Source organism: Sesamum indicum, linkage group LG7 (assembly GCF_026168435.1).
Source record: "Sesamum indicum cultivar Baizhima isolate 11 linkage group LG7, ASM2616843v1, whole genome shotgun sequence".
Lineage (NCBI taxonomy): Eukaryota > Viridiplantae > Streptophyta > Magnoliopsida > Lamiales > Pedaliaceae > Sesamum > Sesamum indicum.
Genome location: NC_142663.1, coordinates 15,513,812 through 15,534,914, shown reverse-complemented (window position 1 = coordinate 15,534,914; position 21,103 = coordinate 15,513,812). Strand labels below are relative to the sequence as shown.

Below are 21,103 nucleotides of genomic sequence, written 5' to 3'. Positions count from 1 at the left end.
GTTTAGCAAAAATTAAATGTATACTTATCGACTATTGTCAATGTGTGAACTATCAAGAAGATCAACTTGTAACCGTAGGATGGTTAACGATTATCTATTGAGCGATAGCTCCTCCACTGCCCTGTGGCTGGATAACGATTGAGCCGAGCATTTGTGCCACCATGCAGTTGGCGATACCAAAACATTGCGACAGAGTCATGTCCAAGATCTAATACAAGTCTTAGGTATATCATCAATCACAAAATCTTTCAAAAAATTTGGACATTAATCAAAGTATTCTATTATATTCGATAATATAGAATATATCATCAAATTTTTTTAATATTCCAATACACCAAACACTTTGAATTATGATCCAAACAAAGTTGAATCTGCAAATAAATGTTGTGAGGATGAAACAGTTTTGCTACATTTACTGTCGATGCTCTTATTTCTAGAATTTATAGGATCTTTTCCTATAAAAATTATCAAATACTTTGTAGTATATTATAAACTTTCAAATATCTTATAACATATTTTAAAAAGAGGTTACCCCTCTAAGCAGGAAATGTGAATGATGAAATAAAATCAACTAAGGCATCAAGTGCTTCGTAGGAAGAGCCACCTGAGTTTAAACAAAATCCAGCTTTCTCCTTCAGGCACATAACTCTCTGCCTCATTTCTTCCCCATCTCTTTCCACCATGAGTCTTCTAACTGCATCCCTGATTTCTCCTCTTTCCAGCCCTTTCTCCAACCTGATCCCGATTCTCCAGATATCATTAACGTATCTGGAGTTCACCATCTGATCACCAAAGAAAGGTGAACAAATCATTGGAACTCCTTCACAAATACTCTCCAGAGTCGAGTTCCATCCACTGTGAGTCCAAAATCCACCAACGGCAGGATGAGACAGAACTTCTTGTTGAGGAGCCCATTTCACAATATATCCCCTGTCATGAGTTGCCTCCAAGAACTCATCTGGCAGCATTGCTAGCCATTCTGAGTCACGGACTAATCCAGGCCGGACCACCCACAGGAATGGCTGCATGCTGTCCGCTAATCCCCATGCCATTTCATTCATTTTTTGTTGATCCATTGCTGCAATGCTCCCGAAACTCACGTAGAGAACAGAGCCTGGAGCTTGTGCATCGAGCCAGGAAATAGAGCTTCTGTCTTGTGTGAACAAACTGGTTGAGGCTGCTGAAAAACGTTTGTGAAACGGGCCGATTGTAAACGTTGGCATCAGAAACTGCTCCTGAAGTTTAGCCAGCTCGGGCTCTTCAAGTTCTTGAAATGTGTTGAAGACAAGACCTGAAGCTTTCTTCGTTTCTCTTACCATGTTTTCTATGGCCCGATACATGTCCTCCCCGTCGTGAGTTTCAAGTCGTGGAATATCCTTTACTTTGATGGGTGGAAGCTCCAGTACTGCAGCCTCCATTTTGGAATCTGGTGGACAAAGGGATTATAACTACATATACTTCATGAATCGAGACAACAACCAGCTAAAATGACGAACCATATATATTAGCAATAATTGCATCTGCATTCTGAATGATGGTTTATTTACACAAATAATCAATGTCTTTTGGAAAACTACATATGCATTCCGATTAACAACTTACACTGTTCTTTTAGTCACCAGAGTTGGTTTTTGACCCTGCCCAACATTACATCCACACCCAACCATTTGCGAATCCAGTTGCATGATAACTAACATTTTATTGTAATTCACATAAAACTATCCTTACAAAAACGATTTTGGACAACCGCGAATGTAAAATTATTACCTGGGCTCCATCAATCTTATATATTGCAATTACCTTTTTTGCATATTTTTTGCACTATTTCACAATCTGACTGCAATCCGTTCCTAACACTACTAATCCAAACACTCAAACAACGGACAGGAAGGAATTCAGCTAAAGGGCTGTACAAGAAGACTCACCCATGTAACTGAGGTATCTTTCTCGTAAAAGTGGAAGAGCACAGAAAGCTAAAAAGGAACAAACACTGCTAGTCCGTAGCACAATTCTTGGAATCTTGAATTTGTCGGCAGCAGCTTGTGTGAAATACCACATAGCATCGCTAACCACGCACACGACTCGACAAATTAAATCGTCGGGCGACAATATCTGAGCCAAACACTGCTCGAATGGCTCCACGCAGTTGGCGATAAGGAGTTTAACGAGCCGTAGAGTGTCCAGTGTGGAAGCTTCGAGCTCTGATAAGCCGTCTGAGAGCAGGTGGAAAGTGAAGTGAGGGTAGTTGGATGGATCTGGAAAGTTGTATCGAGTGTGAAAGATAGAGATGCTGAATCCTCTGGAGTGAAGGATTTTAGCAAGCTGAATCATGGGATTAATGTGCCCCTGGAATGGCAGTGGAAACAGCACTATTCTGCACCCATTTCTTCGTTGCCGGTTTGCTGAACTGGGACTATCCATAAATTCCCTACTGTGTGTTCAATATTAATTGTAACTATGGTCTCCAAGAAAAAATCATATAAACAAGTTCATCAAACAGTTTGCTTATGGATGTTGAAGTTTGATATGGGTAAAACTCTATTTTCTCGTAAAAAGACAACTTGTCCCTAATAGGGCTCCAAATTACAAATTTACCAGCTGAACTCGTGCACTTTTGACCGGGTCGGATCGTGACCCGACCCGATGACCCGAGACACGTGGAACGCGCGTATTGGACCAACAGACCCCCGATTTCTCTCTATCTATAAATACCCCCAGTCAGTGCATTAATAGGAGGTGGTCTTGATCACATTTTACTTACAGGTCGCTTCAGCTCGCTATTTTTCTAAGCAACTTATTATTTCGACCCTAGAACCAAACACTGACTTAAGCATCGGAGGGTCTTAGTTGGGGGCTACCCCAACAAGCCTAACGATCTGCTTCTTTTCTCAGGGCCCAATCACTAGTTTGGGAGAGGAGCGACCTCGAACAGCTTGGGAGATCAGTTCAAGAAGGTGCGTGGATTTCAACCCGGATCAAAGTTATATGTTTTTAATTTGAACGAGGCACCCCGTGTACTTTAGTAAAATAGCGAGAAATCTGGTTGTGTTATAAATTCTTTGTGCTCTATAAAATACAACGAAAAAGTGTGTCTGACACTCGCATGCGAGTGAGCTTTATTATTTGGCCTTTTTAGAGTTAATTTAAGTGTATAATATCCATTTTATCCATTTTTTCACATTTAAAATATTTTAAATTGATTTATTTATATTATTTTTTTATTTAAATATATTCTATTATAATAAATTATATTTATTTATAAAATATATTAATTTAAATATTAAAACCTAAAAAGTATATAATTTTTTAAAAAATTAAAATTTGAATTTAAAAAACACAATAAAAATTTAATATATTAAAATTCACTTTTAAATTAAAAATTCATATGCAATATAAAAGTCACTTCTAATAATTAATTAATTTAAATATATTTCAATAATTAAAAAATTATAAAATATACTAATTAAATATCAAAATACCTCATTTTAAGTTATATTATTTACTATAAATAATATTTAAATTAAATATTTAAAATTAAAAAAATATATTTATTTTATTTTTTAAAAACTAAAATTATTTTTTTTGGTTTTCTTCGCCGTTGACGCTGGGCAACCACTGTCACTTAGGCCTGGGCTACAGGGGCAACATCGCCCTAGGTCTGTGCAACGTGATCTAGGGCAATTTCGTCCAGGATCTAGCCGTTGCCCCTTCCAAGAGGGGGTGGGGGCGGGGGTGATGAGGGCGAGGTCGCCCCTTTAGAAGGGCAACGACTGGCTAGAACTGTTTGTGTGGCAATGGTTTCGCTGCCCACATGGATGACAGGCGTTGCCTGATATATAAATTATATTATATATAGTGTATATATAATTATATATATATGTAAAATATATTTTAAATTATTTAATATTTGGATCGTTTATTTTTTATAACTGAATATCAATGGCTGTTATAAAAGGGTATAATGGGCAATTCAACATAAAATTTAGTGTCATTAAACTTACTTAATAAAAAGGGAGAGTATGCAATATTTTTAAAAACACAAAAAAAAAATTACCTATTTTTTAATATAGAAAGCTTTTTAACTAAAATTTGAAAATATAAAAGAATTTTATGCAATTTTTCCTTTGAATAAGGATCATCTCCTCCATCATATAAAGAAAACAATGTCGTTTTCATATATTAGGTAGAAGATGGTGATCGTGTAAGATATTATGACAATAATATTAACTTTTTCGTAGTGATTCCAAACCATGGTACATGTCCGCAGCATATGTATATGCCGGCAGCCAAATCATTGATCATTTAGGAAGGCACTACTTAAGAGTAAATTAAGATTTGTCCATCACTTTATCAATCCTGTGTATACTTGTACCTTTTTTATAATGGGTTTTCATGCAATTTATTTTTATAATATTCTAAATAAACAAATTATAGAAAAGTAATTTAATATATGTTTGTTATAAGGTGTATTTTGTATATATCCCATGTTACAAGGAGATTGATTGCATATTTCTTTTTTATAATATTTACGATGTAGTATTTGTATAACAACATCAACAGAAAGAAAGAATGCAATGAGCTTATGGAGCTGAGGCTGTTGATGAGTTTTGTAAAAATATCTAAAGTTTATTTGGGCATCCTATATATTTACTAAAATTCTCAATCACTTATATAATTTAATGAAAATCGTTTTGGAAAAGTTGATAAATATTCAATGTTGTCAACATGAAATAGTTTGGTGTTGATGACGGGTATGCATCTCATTCATGTTCATACATTCTCTTAATTTGTTTTATCCTATGAGAACTGTATCTTAAGGCCAATATAAAGTTCATCCCTCAATTTCATGTGGTTGCAATATTTCACTATTCTCATCCCTTTCGATGGACAATTGAATTACGGCACGTTCATATGATAAAGACTTTATATGAAGATTGGTCCCCACCAATGGGCTGTATGTTCTTGTCTATACAGTTTTCGCGTAATTTGTTTTCAATTCATAAAAAAAAAAAAATTATCACATGTTAAATATGTCACATTTATTTTGTAATTAATTTGATTTGGTCAAATTAAATTTGAGTAAGATTTTTTTTTCTATTTCAAAAATTATAAGTAAGAAATATTATGCTTGTTAATCCAGGTAAAAAATAATTTTAAATTTTAGCCTACTTGAAACAAAGCATCTTTCTGAAGTGTGATAAATTGAAGTTGAAATTTTTGTTCCACCAAAGAAAACCAAGACAACAAACTGTCTAAAATCTTACACAAAGATTTAACAAAAGTGTTGAGTCTTGCAAATTCAATTGTCGGAACCAAAGATCAGAACAGTGAAATGTAATTGACTAAGCTCTTTAAGGACTCATATGAAGAGCCACCAGGCTGAACACAAAGATTAGCCTTTTCTTGCAAATGTACAACTCTTTCTCTAACTTCTTCACCTTCTTTCTCCTCCATCACTCTTTTGATGACCATCTCAATCTTTTCCCTGCTCAGGCCATTCTCCAACTGCACACCGACTTTCCAGAAGTGGCTAACGTACCGTGCATTCACCAGCTGATCGGTGAAACATGGCGTGCAAATCATTGGCACCCCTTCACAAATACTTTCTAGAGTCGAGTTCCACCCGTTGTGAGTCCAAAAAGCGCCCACAGACGGATGTGCAAGAACTTCCAGCTGAGGAGCCCATTTCACAATATGCCCTTTTCCATCCAATGACTCCAGGAAACCTTCTGGTAAAGGCTCCAACCACTCAGCACCATGGATCAGTCCAGGCCTAACGACCCATAAGAACGGGTGCCTGCTCTTGGCCAGCCCCCAAGCAACTTCCAAGAAGTCTTTTTCTTCTATTGCTGCAATGCTACCGAAGCTCACATAAATGACAGAATTAGGCGCTTGTTTGTCTAGCCAAGAAATTGAACTGTGGTCTTCTGCTAACAAGTTGCTGGAAGAGGCTGCAAAATGCTTGTGAAATGGGCCTATTGGGAAGATCGGGATTTGAAAATCTTGGCGCAGTTTGACGAGTGATGATTCCTCAAGTTCTTCGAAAGAGTTCCAAATTAGTCCTGAAGAAGCTTTCGTTTCCTGTATCATTCCTTCTACTAGACGGTAAAGCTTTTCTGGATGAGATGTAGTGATAACTGGAAGATCTTTGATTCTGAGTGGAGGAAGCTCCTCAACTGGCTCTTCCGATTTCGCATCTGAATACACATAGAAATGAGATTTGAGTGTGTTTATTTGTTTCCAAATTTGTGCTGATAAAGAATATCTATACAAAAGAAGCAACTCCAAAATTAGTTGTCTTAGATTAATCTAATATTTGTCTCTTGGCTTTCTGAACTGTGTATACCGGTTTTCAGCAAAACATACAAGTCCTGAAAAGAGGAGCTAAATCAAGTCTAGAAGCAAAGAAAGAAGTTAAAAATTTTGCAACATAGTAAAGAGACAAACCTTGAACAGGGAGATAGCCTTTCTCGAGCAGAAGTGGAAATGCTGCAAAAGCCAGGAAAGAAGACACCCCTCCAGTTCTTAAAACAAGCCTTGGTAGATTCAAGCTCTTACAAACAGCGGTTGTGAAATGCAAGATAGCATCTGAGATTAAACATGCAATTGGATCCCCAGAGCTGTCTGCTAACAGTTCAGACATAGCTTGTTTAAAGGGTTCAATACATTTGACATTAAGCACTGTAAGAAGCGAGATGATATCATTTCTGGAAGCTTCGCTATTTTCGGATAATCCATCATCGATGAGGAAAAAAGTGAAGTGAGGATAATTTGAAGGATTGGGGGAGTTCAGCTTAGTGTGGACAATGGTTATGGAAAAGCCTTTTGAATGCAGAATGTTTGCTAGCTGAAGCATAGGATTGATATGGCCTTGCAGTGGTAGCGGAAAGAATAACAACCGGCGGCCTAGTCTCTCTTGCAGTTGAGACTCCCCTCTGTTCTCCATGAAGCTTGTTTTTCACTGAACTTTTGCTCATCAATAAGGCATATTTATCAGTTTTTAGCACACAGTCTTTTTTGTTTTAAAGGATAACAGGTTCTGTTTCTAGTCCTAGAATTGAGCGAATACATGGAAATTTGCATACCACGTGATAGCTAGTTGTCTGCTTCTCATATTCAAGTTATTTGTACTAATCCAACCTCGATATGCTTACATTACATTAATAGTGTTTACAGAGTATATTAAATAACATTTTTCCGCCAGTAGCCCACAGGGCAGTTAACCGTTCACGGGTCTAATGAAGTTAATGCACTGTAGATAATCGGATTTCATATTATTTCATTTCTGCAGCAAGAATGATAGCAAATTATAAATGCGTAGAACCTCATGCCCAGTTTATACAAAGTTCAAAAACACAGCACAAAATAGCATGATAAATTAACTAAAGTCACTTAATCCATTGGGAAATCAAACCTAAGAAGCAATATCAAGAATCATGAAGGTATCCAGAATTAAACTTTGTTGTGGTCAGGATGAAGAAAGGCAGCTGATTAAGCTCTCGAGAGATTTGAATGAAGCTCCACTCTGTGTCAAGGTTGACTTAGCCTTTTCCTTCAGATCCAACGCCCTCTTTCTAATCTCTTCACCTTCTTCCTCCACCATAAGTCTTCTGATGGCCCTCTCAATATTTTTCCTCTCCAAGCCATTCCTCAATTCCACTCCTACTTTCCAAGAATAAGTAACATACCTTGCATTTACCATCTGGTCGGCAAAACATGGCATACAAATCATTGGCACCCCTTCTGAAATACTCTCCAGGGTCGAATTCCAACCATTATGCGTCCAAAATGCTCCAACAGCAGGATGTGCCAATACTTCCAGCTGAGAAGCCCATTTAACAATATGTCCTCTTCCATCCAACATGTCTAAGAACCCCTTCGGCAATGCTTCATGCCAGTCTAAGCCATTGACTGATCCAGGTCTAATCACCCATAGGAACCTGCACTTGCTATTAGCTAGGCCCCAAGCTATTTCCAAGAATTCCTTTTCTTCCACTGCAGCAATACTCCCAAAACTGACATATATTACTGATTTTGGTTCCTGCTTGTCTAGCCAAGAAATAGAACTCTCGTCGGGTTTCAAGAAGCTGCTTGAAGTTGCGGGAAAGTATTTGTGAAAGGGACCTATTGGGAATATGGGGGCTGGAAATCCTTCATGCAGTGCATCAATTGCTGAATTCTCAAGTTCTTCAAATGAGTTAAATATTACTCCTGAAGAAGTCTTAGCTTCCTCAATCAGTGATGCAATCAGCTTGTAGAACTTCTCTAGGTCCGGTACATTGATAACAGGAAGATCTTTGACCCTCAGTGGAGGAAGCTCAGCAACAAGCTCTTCCAATTGAGAATCTACATATATGAGCAAGAGAATGGGTTATAACAAGCCGGTTGTCCAGTCTTTAAGATAAAAAAGTTCAATTTTGGACAAAGAGAGGAGGAAAGGGCTGACGATTTATCTGGTTCACCTATGTTCACAGATATAGATTATATGCATTCAATCTCTCTAACAATAACATGAAACAAACTGGCATATGAGAAAATGTCAAATGGAGTAAATCACTCCATAAAATCGAATCAATAATATCACACATATCATCACAGCAATGATCTGTAGATAGTGCTGCAATCTTATAAGATCCACTTTACTTCGATAAAGCATGAATTTAACTCAAATGTCTCAGCTTGGATTATGAGAACCAATGTCTTCTCTAAAACTTGAATATAACCATTTCAAGTGATGGAAGAAAGGCTTTACAAGCCAAAATGGAGTAAAGCAATGGCCTACATGAACTCACAACATAGAAATTTTGGAAAGTTCCTCCGGCATAAGACAAAAACATAACTAATCGTAAAGTAACGATGATGAGAATCATCATCCCACAATGAATAATGAATAGGAACTGAATAGAGCCAAGTATACATTTTACACATCCTGCAATATGCAGAACAGGCCAATTGAGACTACCCTACTACCATGTTAGGTATTGGATTAAACCAGTGAAAAAAGAATAAGAGGGAACGAAGAATAGCACGGCAAGTTATGTCGTTGGTAATTTGCCTTACATCTAGACATGAATGCCCAAAGAGCTAAATCATATCACTGGTACAATGTCATGTAAATGGATTTGTGATTCTCAACAGAGAATGTATTCACAGCAACAGGTTAAGTCCAACCTCTGAACGCTTGGACAAATTTATACCATTCAATAACTTTAAAAGACCAAAATTTTCAGAAACAAATACAGATAGCCGCCTAATATTTTATTCTAAGACTGAAAATAAGAACTTTTCAACCCTTTTATTGAAAAGGTACACCTAACAATTCCTGAATACCTTAAAACCCATTTTTCAGACAATCTGAACATCTTACCTTGAATCGGGAGATACCCTTTTTCCTGAAGCAGCGGAAACGAACTAAAAGCCCGAAAAGCGCCGACGCCGGAGGTTCTCAACACAAACCTCTGCAGCTGAAAACTCTTGGCAACTTCCCTGGTAAAATGTAAGGCAGGATCCGAGATCAGGCCCGCGAAGGGACGCTCCTCGGGGGAATCCGAGAACAATTGATCCAAACAATCTCGAAAAGGTGCCACGCATTTGACATTGATAAGATAGGCCAGATCAAATACAGATAGCCCCGAGGTTTCGGCTTCGGAGAGATCGTCCGAGATGGGCTGGAAAGTAAAGTGGGGGTAATTTGAGGGATTGGGAGAATTGTATTTGGTGTGAATGAAAGTTATGGAGAAGCCTTTGGAGTGGAGAATGTCAGCGAGCTGAAGCATGGGGGTCATGTGGCCTTGTAGAGGTAGAGAGAAGAAGAGAAGCCTCTTGCCATTGATGGGTTTTTCGAGTTTCGAGGGTTGTCTTTGATTCTCCGTCGCCATTCTTGATTTCTTCGGGGAGAGTCAGAGAGGAGCAGGTGTTCTTGGCAATAGAGTTTGGGTTGAGAAGACAATGAAGTGCAGATAGATACATGATTTTTGGGAGTGAGGGATGCGATGGCTAATTCTGCTTTTTGACTTCAAAATCAAAATGCAAGTTTGAACACGCTGAGGAGAATGAAAATTTGACTACGTTTCTTACTCTTACACTTACATCTCATTACTCTACTTATCTTCATCCTTATACTTTCCTGTACTAATATAATTTTTATACTATATTGATCATATTAAATTATACTTTAAAACATTATTATAGATAATTAATAATACAATTATACTAATAGTTAATTAATTAGATTTTATTAAGGTAAGATTTTATTGGATTAGATGAGAGTATCTCTAAAATGGTATTATCTTTAAAATTAAAAACATAAGTTAATATTTTTTATTTTTTTTCCCTATTAATGAACGTTGACATATAGAAACTCATGCAAATTGAAGTACATAAATTCCTTAGTTCGTAGTATGCAAACAGGACGATGACAACATTATTCAACAGAACCAAATTGAAAAACGCTCAATCTGCAATAGGAAATCCACGGCAGAGGTGTAATATATATATGATGATTGCTCAAGCAGAGATGTCGATGGCCTTAACCTCGGGCTTCTTCACCTCCTCCTTGGGCACCGTGACTGTCAGCACCCCATTCTCCATTGCCGCCTTCACCTGATCCAACTTGGCATTCTCCGGCAGCCTGAACCGGCGGAGGAACTTGCCGCTGCTCCTCTCCACGCGGTGCCATTTGTCGTTCTTCTCCTCCTGCTCTTTGCTTCTCTCCCCACTTATCTGCAGAATTGTGCCATCCTCAACCTCCACCTTAACTTCCTCTTTCTTCAACCCAGGAACATCCACCTTGAACACATGGGCCTCTGGCGTTTCTTTCCAGTCGATGCGGGGGTTGGCGATGGCCCTGGTTTCTCGAGCGGAGGATGGGAGATTGGCGACGGCAGTGGAAAAAGGGAAGCCCTCAAAGGGATCCCAGATATCCAGCGAGAATGGATCGAAGACGTTGCTCCGACGGTTGCCAAAGAAGCTTGGAATCAGAGACATTTTGTTAATATTGTGCAGTGCAAGAAGAGAGAGAGAGGGAGAGAGTGGCTTTGTTCGATTGATGAAGATTGTGTTGTTACTTTGGGCTTATATGATCAATCTTTGTTGTGGAATTTGGTCGAAGGAGCACGTTTATTTATATGGGCAACTGCAAGCAGATGATTCTCGCATTTTCATGTATGTTCTGAAAGTAGCGCTTTCAGCCACGGACGAAATCTTCTAGACAAAACTGGTTCTTTCCGCAAGCCTCTATAACCTTCTGTATGGAGCCAGATTGGGATTCCACACCTTTCCTCTTGTTATGCAATTACGCATTGTTTACCGCGAGATGTTGGATTGTAGGGCTCGGATTGAATTCGAGATTTTGCCTCAGCTGAAAATTTATTATGAATAGCCTTTTTACTTTTCATTTGATAATTTATTAGAATATTTTTTAATATATTTATAACGTTCTTAATAACTTCTTTTTACGATGATTTAGAGTGGCTTTTGACAAATTTTGTTCGTGGGTCATTTGAGAGATAAGTTGTCAGAACATTTAATATAATGAATTATTTTTAGTAGAAGTTTGGAGAAAATTAGTAATAATATAGACAATTGACTGATAAAAATAAAGATTAAATGTAAAATTGCATATAAGCCACCTTTTAATCAAGCACAAAATGAAAATCCAACTAATGTTGGTATAACAGAAACCAATACTAGGCCATAGACATTATTACCAAGCCGCTAGAAAATTTGGTTAAACGGCGTTGGACTGGAATAATGTAGATATCCAGCCCAATACCTGCCGGTAAACCAGACTTTAGAGTCGGGGAAAATGGGACTATCGTCTACCAGCCCACCTTATACTAACATTTTGCATTTTTAGTATAAAACATATGTATAATTATCAAATATTATAACAATTCAATAAACAATATTATGCTGATACAGCATTCATCATATATTATTTGATATCAATATTAAATCAGCGACATAACAATTTCTTATTTTCCATTGACTCTGCGATACATCTTTTATAGAATACACCTGCGATATTTGAGTAATTACACACTCTTTCAGTCAAAGTTGAAAAGAGAAGATCATTAGTTGAGACAAAAAGTGGCAGAAAATTCGTATGTTAATTTTTGTAAACTTCGTATGCTTTCCTAAAATGCTACTGCCCCATCCATATTCCGTCTCAGAAAAAAATAATAAAGAAGGATGCATAGGCTTCTCGAACGAACAATTTTTATCTGGAAGCTGGTGTAAAGTAAGAATTGCTGAAAGCGTGAACGTCTTAGAACTTAACTGAAAGGCGTGAGAATTGTCTGCTCAACGACTATAAATATTGGTGCTCCTTCTATTCCTCCAGATTCTGCAGGCAGAAAGCATCAGAGTGGTCATTCCTTCTTTCAGAAACCCAAAATGTCTATGATTCCAAGCTTCTTTAATGGCAACCACCGGAGCAACGTTTTCATTCGATGTTCCTGGGTTGAAGAAAGAGGAAGTTAAGGTGGAGGTTGAGGATGGGAGAATTCTACAGATAAGCGGGAGAGAAGCAAAGAGCAGGAGGAGAAAAATGACAAATGGCATCGCCTGGAGAGGAGCAGCATCAGGTGAAGGCAGCAATGGAGAATGGGGTGCTCATAGTCACTGTGCCAAAGGAGGCGAGGTGAAGGCCATTGACATCTCTACTTGAGCAATCATCATCTATATATACATTCCTCTGCTGCGAATTTTTGTATTGCAGATTGAGCGTTTTTCAATTTGGTCGTGTATGGAGGTCACAACAAAAAGATGGATAACTAAAAGAAAGAGGTTGTTCAATGAAGATTGATGTGGTGTATCATTTGCTTGTTACTTTTTAACCTTCCTACTCTGGCTGAGGATTTTACTTATTTTCGAAATCTTCTTTTATGTTTTGAGCAATGATGGATTTGGAACCTCCTTGTTGAATGTGGCTTTCCAGCTAGAACTGATTATGTCTTCCATCCGGTATTATTAGAGGCTGGAGACTAACTATATCTTCTTGTACAAAAATGTGTATAATTGCCCCTTTCTGTATCCTTTCCCATAGCAAGTCAATAACACAAGAGCTTGTTTTTTCCTATGTAGAAGATAAAATGAAAGGAATTTTTTTGTGCCAAATCAGACTACCATCAGCACTACACATCGTTGTCTTCATGAGAACACGAATAATTTTACCAAGTTCATCTAAGACTCATAAAGGTATAAACTGCAATCTTGATGAGTGATACCAAGCCTTTTTATTCATTTTCTGCTGTAAAATTTTCAGCAGGCAATAAGACATGGTAAAAACTTGAAAGCATATAATGTAAATGTAAACGTCATCAGCCTACATGCACTGATACCAGCAATAAACTTTCCAAAATAAGAACTATGGCTTAACGAACATGAAGGATAACAGTCGTCAGCTGTATACAAGAAGCCCTACACCGAAAGAATGCAGAGAAGCTCTAGTTTTCTGTCCAAGTGCGGTTACACTTTGTGCATGTATAGAATACTGTCATTGGTTCATCAGCTGACCTGGTCTGCACTTGGGTGAAAGAAGCTTCCCCATGATTGCAGTCAGGGCAATTAACTCCTGCACAGCAAGAACTCATCAGCTGGTTTGATCAAATGCTACACAAAATTCTCTATATGCAAAGGAGCAACCAATTCAATGCTTCAACCAAAGAGAATTGGAGAAACTTCTTCTAATTCTTTGCATTGAAGTCAATATGCAAGGTGTTGCTAGGAAAATATAAAAAGATCGGAAATTCTCAATATTGGCTCATCAAGATCCCGTTCCAAGATTCATGAGAAAAAGTTGGATAAGTCTTATTCTTTACGTTGCACCAAAGACTGAACTTGTGAAAACAGGGGTTAACCAGCCACTCTTGAGGCTAAGAAGACAGGCCAAAAATATAAATTTTGTACATAGTACGAATGGCTGCAACACATATCAACACCATAAGAAGCAAAATGATTTCTGCAGCCTTCATACCATGAGAATTACAATCACTGATAGAATACACAAAAATCTATAAGTGAAAATGTAAAACCACCAGGAGCTCTCATTGCAACCCTTATCAAAATAAATAGAAGCAAGACCTGCAAATGCTCATGAGAAAACAGAAATAAAATTCCAAAAGAAAGATACAACATGGACCTGTAGTTTTGTTTAAATTCTTCCTGTCGTCCTCGGAGAAAATGGGATCTATTGGTTTCTTAACCAAGCGCAAGTGTCTTTTTATCTTAACCTGTCAGAAGATGAGGACATATACATATTAGTAATGCAAAACTAGAGGACACAGGATATACAGAAGAAGATCAAATTAGTTACCTTGCTTTCTATTTGACATACATAAGGACATGTTGGACAGTAAAATCTGGCAGGGCGCTCCATGTGAGGCAGTTCATAGAGAAGCATATTCCCGCAAGTTGGGCAGAACTCCATTTGCACTCAGATCAGATACCCTAATATTCTGTAGTCTTCTCTAAATTCTTACGGCTGGTTGAAGCCACAAGACGATTCATCAATGAAAGGAAAGGCGAATCATACCCCCATTGGTTATTTACGACAAAGATTCTGTCAGTTAAATTGAATCTAGATAATCCGCAGGCACTGGATTCTTGATGAATAATTTCAAATTGCAACATAATTGAGTGTCTACCGGGAACAAATCAGAGGAACAAAGTACCAATTCAATAAATTATCCAAAACCCATGGACTATATTACAATTAATTCAGATATTTTTGTCTGAAGTACGACATAACAAACAAGTAATTAGCTGCAGTAATAAAAAGTAAATTTCTGGGTACAAAATTGAAAAACGTGAAACGATTGGAATCAATATAATCTTGAAAATACTCGGTATCCCTAATCAGTGAGTGAGCAATATGGCATATAACGTAATGAAAATCGGAGGTAATTACTTCATTGCTTCCTTCTCGAGTTAAAAACCTTCATATTATTTACATAGACCTATAAAAATCATCGAAAACATCCAACATAAAAGAATGACATCAACATTCAAGCTTTACCATCATTAAACCCATATAGATTTATTGATGAAACTGTAAAAGAAACAATTTGAAACACCTCGACGACCACTAAATCTGGAAGGCAAAAAATAAAAAAACATGAAAACTATACAAGGAAGAAACCGATGCTTACATGCCATGGTTAATAGAGGGAGCGTGAAGGTTTTGCTGACAAGTCATTACGGCCAAAACCCTAATTTCAGGTGTTAGGTAATTAATTAAGGGAAAGGGGTGGTTGTGGTCATCATTTCGAAGCTGCAACCCCCTATACTAATGCAAATATCAATTTTGTCCCCCAAAAGATTATGAAATTTGTAATTACCACCTACAGCTACTACTTATCACTCAGTTCAGGTCAGGTTTTTCTTTGATTTGTGAAGCAAAAAGTAAAACAATTTAACCAATAAAGCGAGAATGCAAAACAGAAATTTATTTATTTATTATTACTAGTAAAATACATGCACGTTGTGCGTAATGTGTAATTTTTATATTTTAATATTAATTTGTTTTCTTTTTTCATTCTAAAATAAAGTGTAAATGAGTAAAAGATTTCAACGAGAAAATTCTAATGAAAATATTCATATCGAAACTTGAGCTCCATTTCAACATTTATACATTTGAACCTTCGCCTTATTTGGTATAGGAGCTTACGACACTTTGCGCCATGTCTATCTAGCCAAACACATCCCACTGAGCTCGCTTGGAAGGACATAGACAACACGAGGTTAACACGCTATGGAATGAGAAGATGCCATTATTCGAGTAGTGTCCGACAAGCAAATCCGCTGAACCAACTGGTTGACACCTAAACTTAAACCTAACTCTAAATGAACCCTCAACAGGGATTGGAGTCACCCCACTTATACGGGGAGAGGTTGCATAAGATTTTGAATTAGAACTTGTTTAGAAGAGGAAGACACTGTACCTTGAGATGGAAGTCGAAATCGAGTGAAAGCGACCTCAGCAGAGGAGTCGGTGAAATTTTTTGAAAATAAGGGGTATATATATAGGCTAAGTTAAGTTATGGAGGAGCGCACCGAGGAACAACCACTTAAATGGTGACACGTGGCCCACAAAGATCGAGACGACAATTCAAATAAAAAATTGCAATTATTTGACTTCTTCTAAGGTAATTAATTACACTTTAAAAAAATAGAGGAGTTATGATGAGAGTTTTATAAGACAAAAAGCCCTTCATTAAGGGCAAAACGAACATTTTGTCAAGATTCACGTATGAGGTCGCCAGGACCTGCCCCGCAGATTGACCCATAATTTGAAGAGGACTATACACCAAACGAGAAGCCCATATTAAGACACTTGGTTTGATCTACAGTATCAAAAAAGACCATATAAAATATCTCAAATATGACTCGCTTGAATCAATTGACATTTCTTGACCATCAACTAACTTAAACGTCGAAAAATCTTCGTCAGATACGACCTCAACAAACCTGACGCACTTATTTTATTCTTCAAGACCCATCACATGGAGAGATTACATGGATCGAGATTGCATATTTCAAGTTGAACCACAATCCACACACATGCTACTGCAAATTCATATTTGATAGTGATAGGAAATATCATAATTTACCAAAAATACCCTTAACGGGCATTTCTGTAATTTTCCTAGACAAATGGGTCGGAAAGAAAGACCCGACTTGATAAGAGCCCTCCGATCCGAGACGCTATCGCCCAGATGGTGAAGCATGAACCAAACCACCGTACACACTTTCGTTTATTGAGGTAACCATTGTCTATTATTTTCGACCTACAATTCTCGAGATTCGATCACTAAATTTTGAAAAAATACGTGGCCGTGTACTATATACAGCCGTGGTCGTATATTTCGAGCTTGATAAGATAGTCGAGTAGAACAGAATTTTTAAGAAATTCAAACATTGAACCAGAAAATTTGCTGATATTTCCAAGCAAAGTACTCACACGGCCATTGCAAAACCCTTTATTCCCCCTATGACAATCCCAGAAACCAACATTACAAAACTACTACTTATATTTCTATATTAACAAACACACACACAAACCACTGACCACATGTCTATTGATTTCCGGCAGAGAAAAGCCAATCAACCTGTGATGTCAATAGACTTGATTTCAGGCTTCTTTGCCTCAACCTTCGGGACTGTCACGGTCAGAACCCCGTTCTCCATACTCGCCTTCACCTCTTCCACCTTGGCATTCTCCGGCAACCTGAACCGCCGCATGAATCGGCCGCTGCTCCGCTCAACACGGTGCCACGTATCGCCCTTTTCTTCCATCTCACGCTTACGCTCGCCGCTGATCTGTAAGATCCGGTCATCTTCCAACTCGACCTTCACCTCCTCCTTCCTCAGCCCCGGAACGTCGGCTTTGAACACGTGGGCGTTAGGAGTTTCTCTCCAGTCGACCATCGCGTGGGCGAAGGCCGACGTCTCGGAGGAGGAAGAGGCGGAGGGGAAGTTGGAGCGGAGGTTGTCCGAGAGTTGCCTGAAGTTGGAGTTAAACGGCCAGCCCTCAAATGGGTCCCAGGAATCGACGGAGAATGGGTCGAAAACGCTGTTGGATCGGCGGCCGAAAACGCTTGGAATCAGCGACATGTTGATCTCACTACGGATGAGTTTGGAGTCGATATCTCTGTAGATTTTTGAGTGGATAAAACGGGATGGTGGAATTGGAATTTAAGTGAGATATTAGGAGGAATGCGGTTCGAGACGGTTCTGGTTCTCGAAGGTTCTACAAGATTCGGAAATTTTCACATTTCGACTTCCGTTAAAAGAGTACTAATTTATGTAAAGATTGTTATAGAAGAGGTTAACAAAATATTACAAATTCGTGGGCGAAATTGTAAATATACAAGCAGGCCCAACAGGCAGATGAGCAAAGATTTGGACACTAATTATTCAATGTAATTTTGGGCTATTTCATTGGCTCTTTAAAACTAATCTTAATTATAAAAATACTCGTTCTTTATAGTATAATTTACCAAGAGCTGTTTGCATAAAATTACAAGTTCACTGTACACTCCTTGAGGGGTGTTATTATTACATCTAAAATCTTATGGGATATACTTGTAACTAATAAAAAATAGGAAATGTCTGTGTAATTAGACATAACCTCTTAATATCAATGTAAATTATATACAAACTATATTTGCAATTTTGCAGCAATACATGCTCACTTGGTCTAGCATTGATATATAACTAACCTTTAAAAATGAGATGTACACGAAAAATAAGAGGTATGTATCAATAATCCATGTTTCTGGTGCACAGAATAACAGACATAGCATGAATGATACCTAACTTAGTCACTTGCAAAAACTGTCTGAAGTGTATGTGTGTGTGTGTTGGAGCTGTGATGCTGCTTTCAAAGATCAGTTGCTCGAAAGAAGGCCTCCATAAGTTCTAAATATTGGAATCCTTGGCTTCACTGGCGCCAGGCCAGAGACTATATCTATATGTACAAAAATTTGACCAAAGATCAAACATGCTACAGTCTTTACAACTCTTCATCTGTTTCAAACATCTCCAAACTATCTTCTTCAATAGCCACTACTTTTCTTGCACCTTTTGCACCAACCATCCTAGACGAGTTGGCCAAAATCTTGTACGGCAACATTCCGTTTTTCGTCACATCTCCGCCAGCAACCACACCACAGCCCTCGTCCTCCCTTTTCAAGTCAGCCGGAGGCAAGAAACAGTCCATCGACAGCCCTTTAATGTTGAAGTCCACCTCCTCAATGCTCCAAATCTCTTCCATTCTTGTTTTGGTGTGGCTTTCAGCATTTTCTCCGAACCTGAACAGCGAAACAGAGGTCCTCCCGGAGTGTGCTATGTTGACACCATCAATCGTTCTGTAATCTTGGATTGATGATTCCATCGTTGTCTCCCAGAAGACATCATTTTGAGGGGCCTTTATTCTGAGGAGATGTGAGTCTTCTAGTTGGACTAGAAGGCCCGTTCTTTGGCTGAAACAGCCCCAAATTGTGTGCCTGATTATCTCAACATTATTGCTGCTTCTTGCCCTCAAGGTGGACGGATCAGCCTCCAGCTTTAAGACAAAGCAGTCTTCGTTCTTGATCGTCTTCTCACCAATGCAGATGGAATTGGAGAACAAGTTCGCTGTTGATCTTGGATCAAGTCCCTATTACATAATTGATTACAAGAACTCAGTACAAATTTTGTATCTTATGGAACTATTCTAATTATTTCAATAAGTGTGAACAAGCATTTTAAGCTAAGTCAAGTTTTGTACACGTTTAGATAGGAATGCGAGGAAATTTATGTCTGAACTGATTACATAACTTGACTAATAATAAATCAAGAACTTGGAATTCAGGGGGAAAAGTTGCATACGTTTATACGAGGACTGCTTTGTGAAGCTTCTGATTAGGTAAACATAAGACTTGGGATGAGCTGGGGCCACATGGACCAGCAAGAAACGGGACAAAAATATGAGTTGTTAAACAACATAACAATCTGTTTAAAGCCCACTTTTCTTCTCTTTGTCAAACATAAGTAGCAAGAAAAATTGACAACTAACAAGCTGTAATAAATTGAAAATTCAAGGCTGGCGTTTCCTTTCCTAAAGTCAAAAAGAACCCACAAAGCAGTTTAATCAAACTTTTGAAGTGGCTCCTATCTTCTTCTTTTTCTATTTTCCTTTTTCTTTTTTTTTTACCAATGATGAAAAACTAAGTAGATTTTAACAGTTCCCATTGATCAAAATAAGATAAAGAAGTAGAAAGATCAGTAAACACCCAACGGTGTTACCTGCAACGATCGGCGAAGAGGCCTAGGTGGACCGCGGGACGCATGAGAATGCTGCCATGGAGTTTGTCTCCAAGCCACCTTACCATCACTACCAGCACTGATTTTATACCCTGAAACCATCAACTCCAAACTCCACAAATCAGGACTTTTCTGCCACAAAACGAACCCTCCAATTTCACCTGGCCCGTGCTTCATGTTCTTCATCTTTGTAACCTTAGAGTTGGTTAGGCTGATCAAGTCATCTCCAGCCACAAATTCTGATGCAGCCATCTTCACCTTCCCCACCGCATACATACTGTCGATAGAGTTCAAAGCATGTTCTCCCCCTGCAGCCGCTATGTACTGTTGCACAATGTATTTGGCCATGGAACTCTCCTGCACAAAGTCATAATTCATTAGGCAACAACAATTTTGCAAGTATTGTTTGATAGATTCATAGTTGGGCATATGATCTAGATGTAATAACCTGGACTATTTTGTAAGTTTCTTATCATAAGGGACAATATGACATAAATTTTTAAAGTTTAAACATAGTCCAATGACTTACAATGGGATGGTCTTTGATGTTATCGTTAACGGTACGATCACACCTTATAGGAAGAGGGATCAATGGTGCACCAACGACACCGAGCAAGAACTGAATCTCGGCAGCCCGGCCTCCAAAAAGGGATGTCGGGCGGTCGACTTGTGGCCTCATCATCCAAGACTTCATGTTCTGCCAGGACTTGTGCTTGTTGGAAGCAAACATCTCTTCCGGGATCGGTACCTCGAGCACTGTCTCGAGGGCATCTTCGCGGTCGAGGTTGGGGCACAACGTTCTCATGGGAGGAGTTTCGTGCGTGTGTGGATAGAATAAAGAGGTTGAGAGAAGAGTTTTTGAAGGGAAAACTTTAATGGGAAGAAGAAGTTTTGGTTTTGGCTTGTGAAGAGGAGAAGTATGTAGATGTAGTAGTAGTATAGTAGGATTAGAACTGGTAATGTAGTAAAGATGTGGGGTGAGTAGCGGGAAGACCTACCGACCGTGGGCCGCCACACAACGTGCGAGACTTTGTGTATGTCGTGAACGCACGCCCGCTTTATTTGTTTCCATCCACGGCAGGGAGACAAATGCTTTGTCAATCAGTCTATAATAATTATATATACTTTTTCTTGGAATTAATTAGGATTTATTATTATGTTAAATAAAATTATTTGGATTTTAATAAGCATAAAATCCCAATTTTAAATTAAACTCGATCAATTCCAAACGAATCACATAATAAATGTATTATACCTACAATGCGATTGATATATAAGAAAATACTTACAGTAC

The 21,103-nt window shown here is 38.2% G+C and overlaps 7 protein-coding genes across 9 annotated transcripts; all 7 read right to left on the bottom strand.

The window, feature by feature from the left end:
* Positions 1-348: 348 nt before the first annotated feature.
* LOC105167102 (UDP-glycosyltransferase 76B1) lies at positions 349-2,505 on the bottom strand. Its single transcript, XM_011086677.3, has 2 exons — positions 1,926-2,505; positions 349-1,426 (listed from the first exon to the last, which is right to left on the bottom strand). The coding sequence occupies exons 1-2, from the start codon at positions 2,419-2,421 to the stop codon at positions 537-539; spliced, it is 1,386 nt and encodes a 461-aa protein (XP_011084979.1). The 5' UTR covers positions 2,422-2,505; the 3' UTR covers positions 349-536.
* Positions 2,506-5,271: 2,766 nt separating this feature from the next.
* On the bottom strand, positions 5,272-7,105 carry LOC105167103 (UDP-glycosyltransferase 76F1). Its single transcript, XM_011086678.3, has 2 exons — positions 6,448-7,105; positions 5,272-6,197 (listed from the first exon to the last, which is right to left on the bottom strand). Exons 1-2 carry the CDS (start codon positions 6,944-6,946, stop codon positions 5,320-5,322), a joined length of 1,377 nt encoding a protein of 458 aa, XP_011084980.2. The 5' UTR covers positions 6,947-7,105; the 3' UTR covers positions 5,272-5,319.
* A 192-nt stretch (positions 7,106-7,297) lies between these two features.
* On the bottom strand, positions 7,298-10,054 carry LOC105167104 (UDP-glycosyltransferase 76B1). Its single transcript, XM_011086679.3, has 2 exons — positions 9,368-10,054; positions 7,298-8,346 (listed from the first exon to the last, which is right to left on the bottom strand). The coding sequence occupies exons 1-2, from the start codon at positions 9,876-9,878 to the stop codon at positions 7,469-7,471; spliced, it is 1,389 nt and encodes a 462-aa protein (XP_011084981.1). The 5' UTR covers positions 9,879-10,054; the 3' UTR covers positions 7,298-7,468.
* Positions 10,055-10,361: 307 nt separating this feature from the next.
* Positions 10,362-11,113, bottom strand: LOC105167105 (17.8 kDa class I heat shock protein). Its single transcript, XM_011086680.3, has one exon. It carries the CDS (start codon positions 10,984-10,986, stop codon positions 10,507-10,509), a length of 480 nt encoding a protein of 159 aa, XP_011084982.1. The 5' UTR covers positions 10,987-11,113; the 3' UTR covers positions 10,362-10,506.
* A 2,102-nt stretch (positions 11,114-13,215) lies between these two features.
* On the bottom strand, positions 13,216-15,307 carry LOC105167099 (DNA-directed RNA polymerase III subunit RPC10). 3 transcript variants are annotated; one of them, XM_011086673.3, is made up of 4 exons: positions 15,153-15,307; positions 14,318-14,485; positions 14,144-14,234; positions 13,216-13,576 (listed from the first exon to the last, which is right to left on the bottom strand). In XM_011086673.3, exons 2-4 carry the CDS (start codon positions 14,429-14,431, stop codon positions 13,449-13,451), a joined length of 333 nt encoding a protein of 110 aa, XP_011084975.1. In that variant the 5' UTR covers positions 14,432-14,485; positions 15,153-15,307; the 3' UTR covers positions 13,216-13,448. The 3 variants fall into 3 exon arrangements, with proteins under 3 accessions (XP_011084975.1, XP_088738589.1, XP_088738590.1); XM_088882463.1 differs by having other exon boundaries at positions 14,318-14,563; positions 15,153-15,294; XM_088882464.1 differs by lacking the exon at positions 15,153-15,307 and adding an exon at positions 14,912-14,930.
* A 1,613-nt stretch (positions 15,308-16,920) lies between these two features.
* On the bottom strand, positions 16,921-17,761 carry LOC105167098 (17.5 kDa class I heat shock protein). Its single transcript, XM_011086672.3, has one exon. It carries the CDS (start codon positions 17,614-17,616, stop codon positions 17,107-17,109), a length of 510 nt encoding a protein of 169 aa, XP_011084974.1. The 5' UTR covers positions 17,617-17,761; the 3' UTR covers positions 16,921-17,106.
* A 479-nt stretch (positions 17,762-18,240) lies between these two features.
* On the bottom strand, positions 18,241-20,787 carry LOC105167097 (uncharacterized). The gene is made up of 3 exons (XM_011086671.3): positions 20,339-20,787; positions 19,792-20,166; positions 18,241-19,162 (listed from the first exon to the last, which is right to left on the bottom strand). The coding sequence occupies exons 1-3, from the start codon at positions 20,612-20,614 to the stop codon at positions 18,518-18,520; spliced, it is 1,296 nt and encodes a 431-aa protein (XP_011084973.1). The 5' UTR covers positions 20,615-20,787; the 3' UTR covers positions 18,241-18,517.
* Between the last annotated feature and the right edge of the window lie 316 nt (positions 20,788-21,103).

Bases quoted from the DNA above. Each gene is read 5' to 3' on its own strand.
- LOC105167099 (XM_011086673.3), bottom strand. From the start codon at position 14,431: ATGGAGTTCTGCCCAACTTGCGGGAATATGCTTCTCTATGAACTGCCT. The intron at 14,235-14,317 runs GTAACTAATTTG...ATCTTCTGACAG, and splicing joins TATGTCAAATAGAAAGCAAG to GTTAAGATAAAAAGACACTT. The intron at 13,577-14,143 runs GTCCATGTTGTA...CTTGCTGTGCAG, and splicing joins GAATTTAAACAAAACTACAG to GAGTTAATTGCCCTGACTGC.
- LOC105167097 (XM_011086671.3), bottom strand. From the start codon at position 20,614: ATGAGAACGTTGTGCCCCAACCTCGACCGCGAAGATGCCCTCGAGACA. The intron at 20,167-20,338 runs GTAAGTCATTGG...GACTTTGTGCAG, and splicing joins ACATCAAAGACCATCCCATT to GAGAGTTCCATGGCCAAATA. The intron at 19,163-19,791 runs GTAACACCGTTG...ATTATGTAATAG, and splicing joins CTCTTCGCCGATCGTTGCAG to GGACTTGATCCAAGATCAAC.
- LOC105167105 (XM_011086680.3), bottom strand. From the start codon at position 10,986: ATGTCTCTGATTCCAAGCTTCTTTGGCAACCGTCGGAGCAACGTCTTC.
- LOC105167098 (XM_011086672.3), bottom strand. From the start codon at position 17,616: ATGTCGCTGATTCCAAGCGTTTTCGGCCGCCGATCCAACAGCGTTTTC.
- LOC105167102 (XM_011086677.3), bottom strand. From the start codon at position 2,421: ATGGATAGTCCCAGTTCAGCAAACCGGCAACGAAGAAATGGGTGCAGA. The intron at 1,427-1,925 runs GTGAGTCTTCTT...TTTGTCCACCAG, and splicing joins AAGATACCTCAGTTACATGG to ATTCCAAAATGGAGGCTGCA.
- LOC105167103 (XM_011086678.3), bottom strand. From the start codon at position 6,946: ATGGAGAACAGAGGGGAGTCTCAACTGCAAGAGAGACTAGGCCGCCGG. The intron at 6,198-6,447 runs GTTTGTCTCTTT...ATGTGTATTCAG, and splicing joins AGGCTATCTCCCTGTTCAAG to ATGCGAAATCGGAAGAGCCA.
- LOC105167104 (XM_011086679.3), bottom strand. From the start codon at position 9,878: ATGGCGACGGAGAATCAAAGACAACCCTCGAAACTCGAAAAACCCATC. The intron at 8,347-9,367 runs GTAAGATGTTCA...TCATATATGTAG, and splicing joins AGGGTATCTCCCGATTCAAG to ATTCTCAATTGGAAGAGCTT.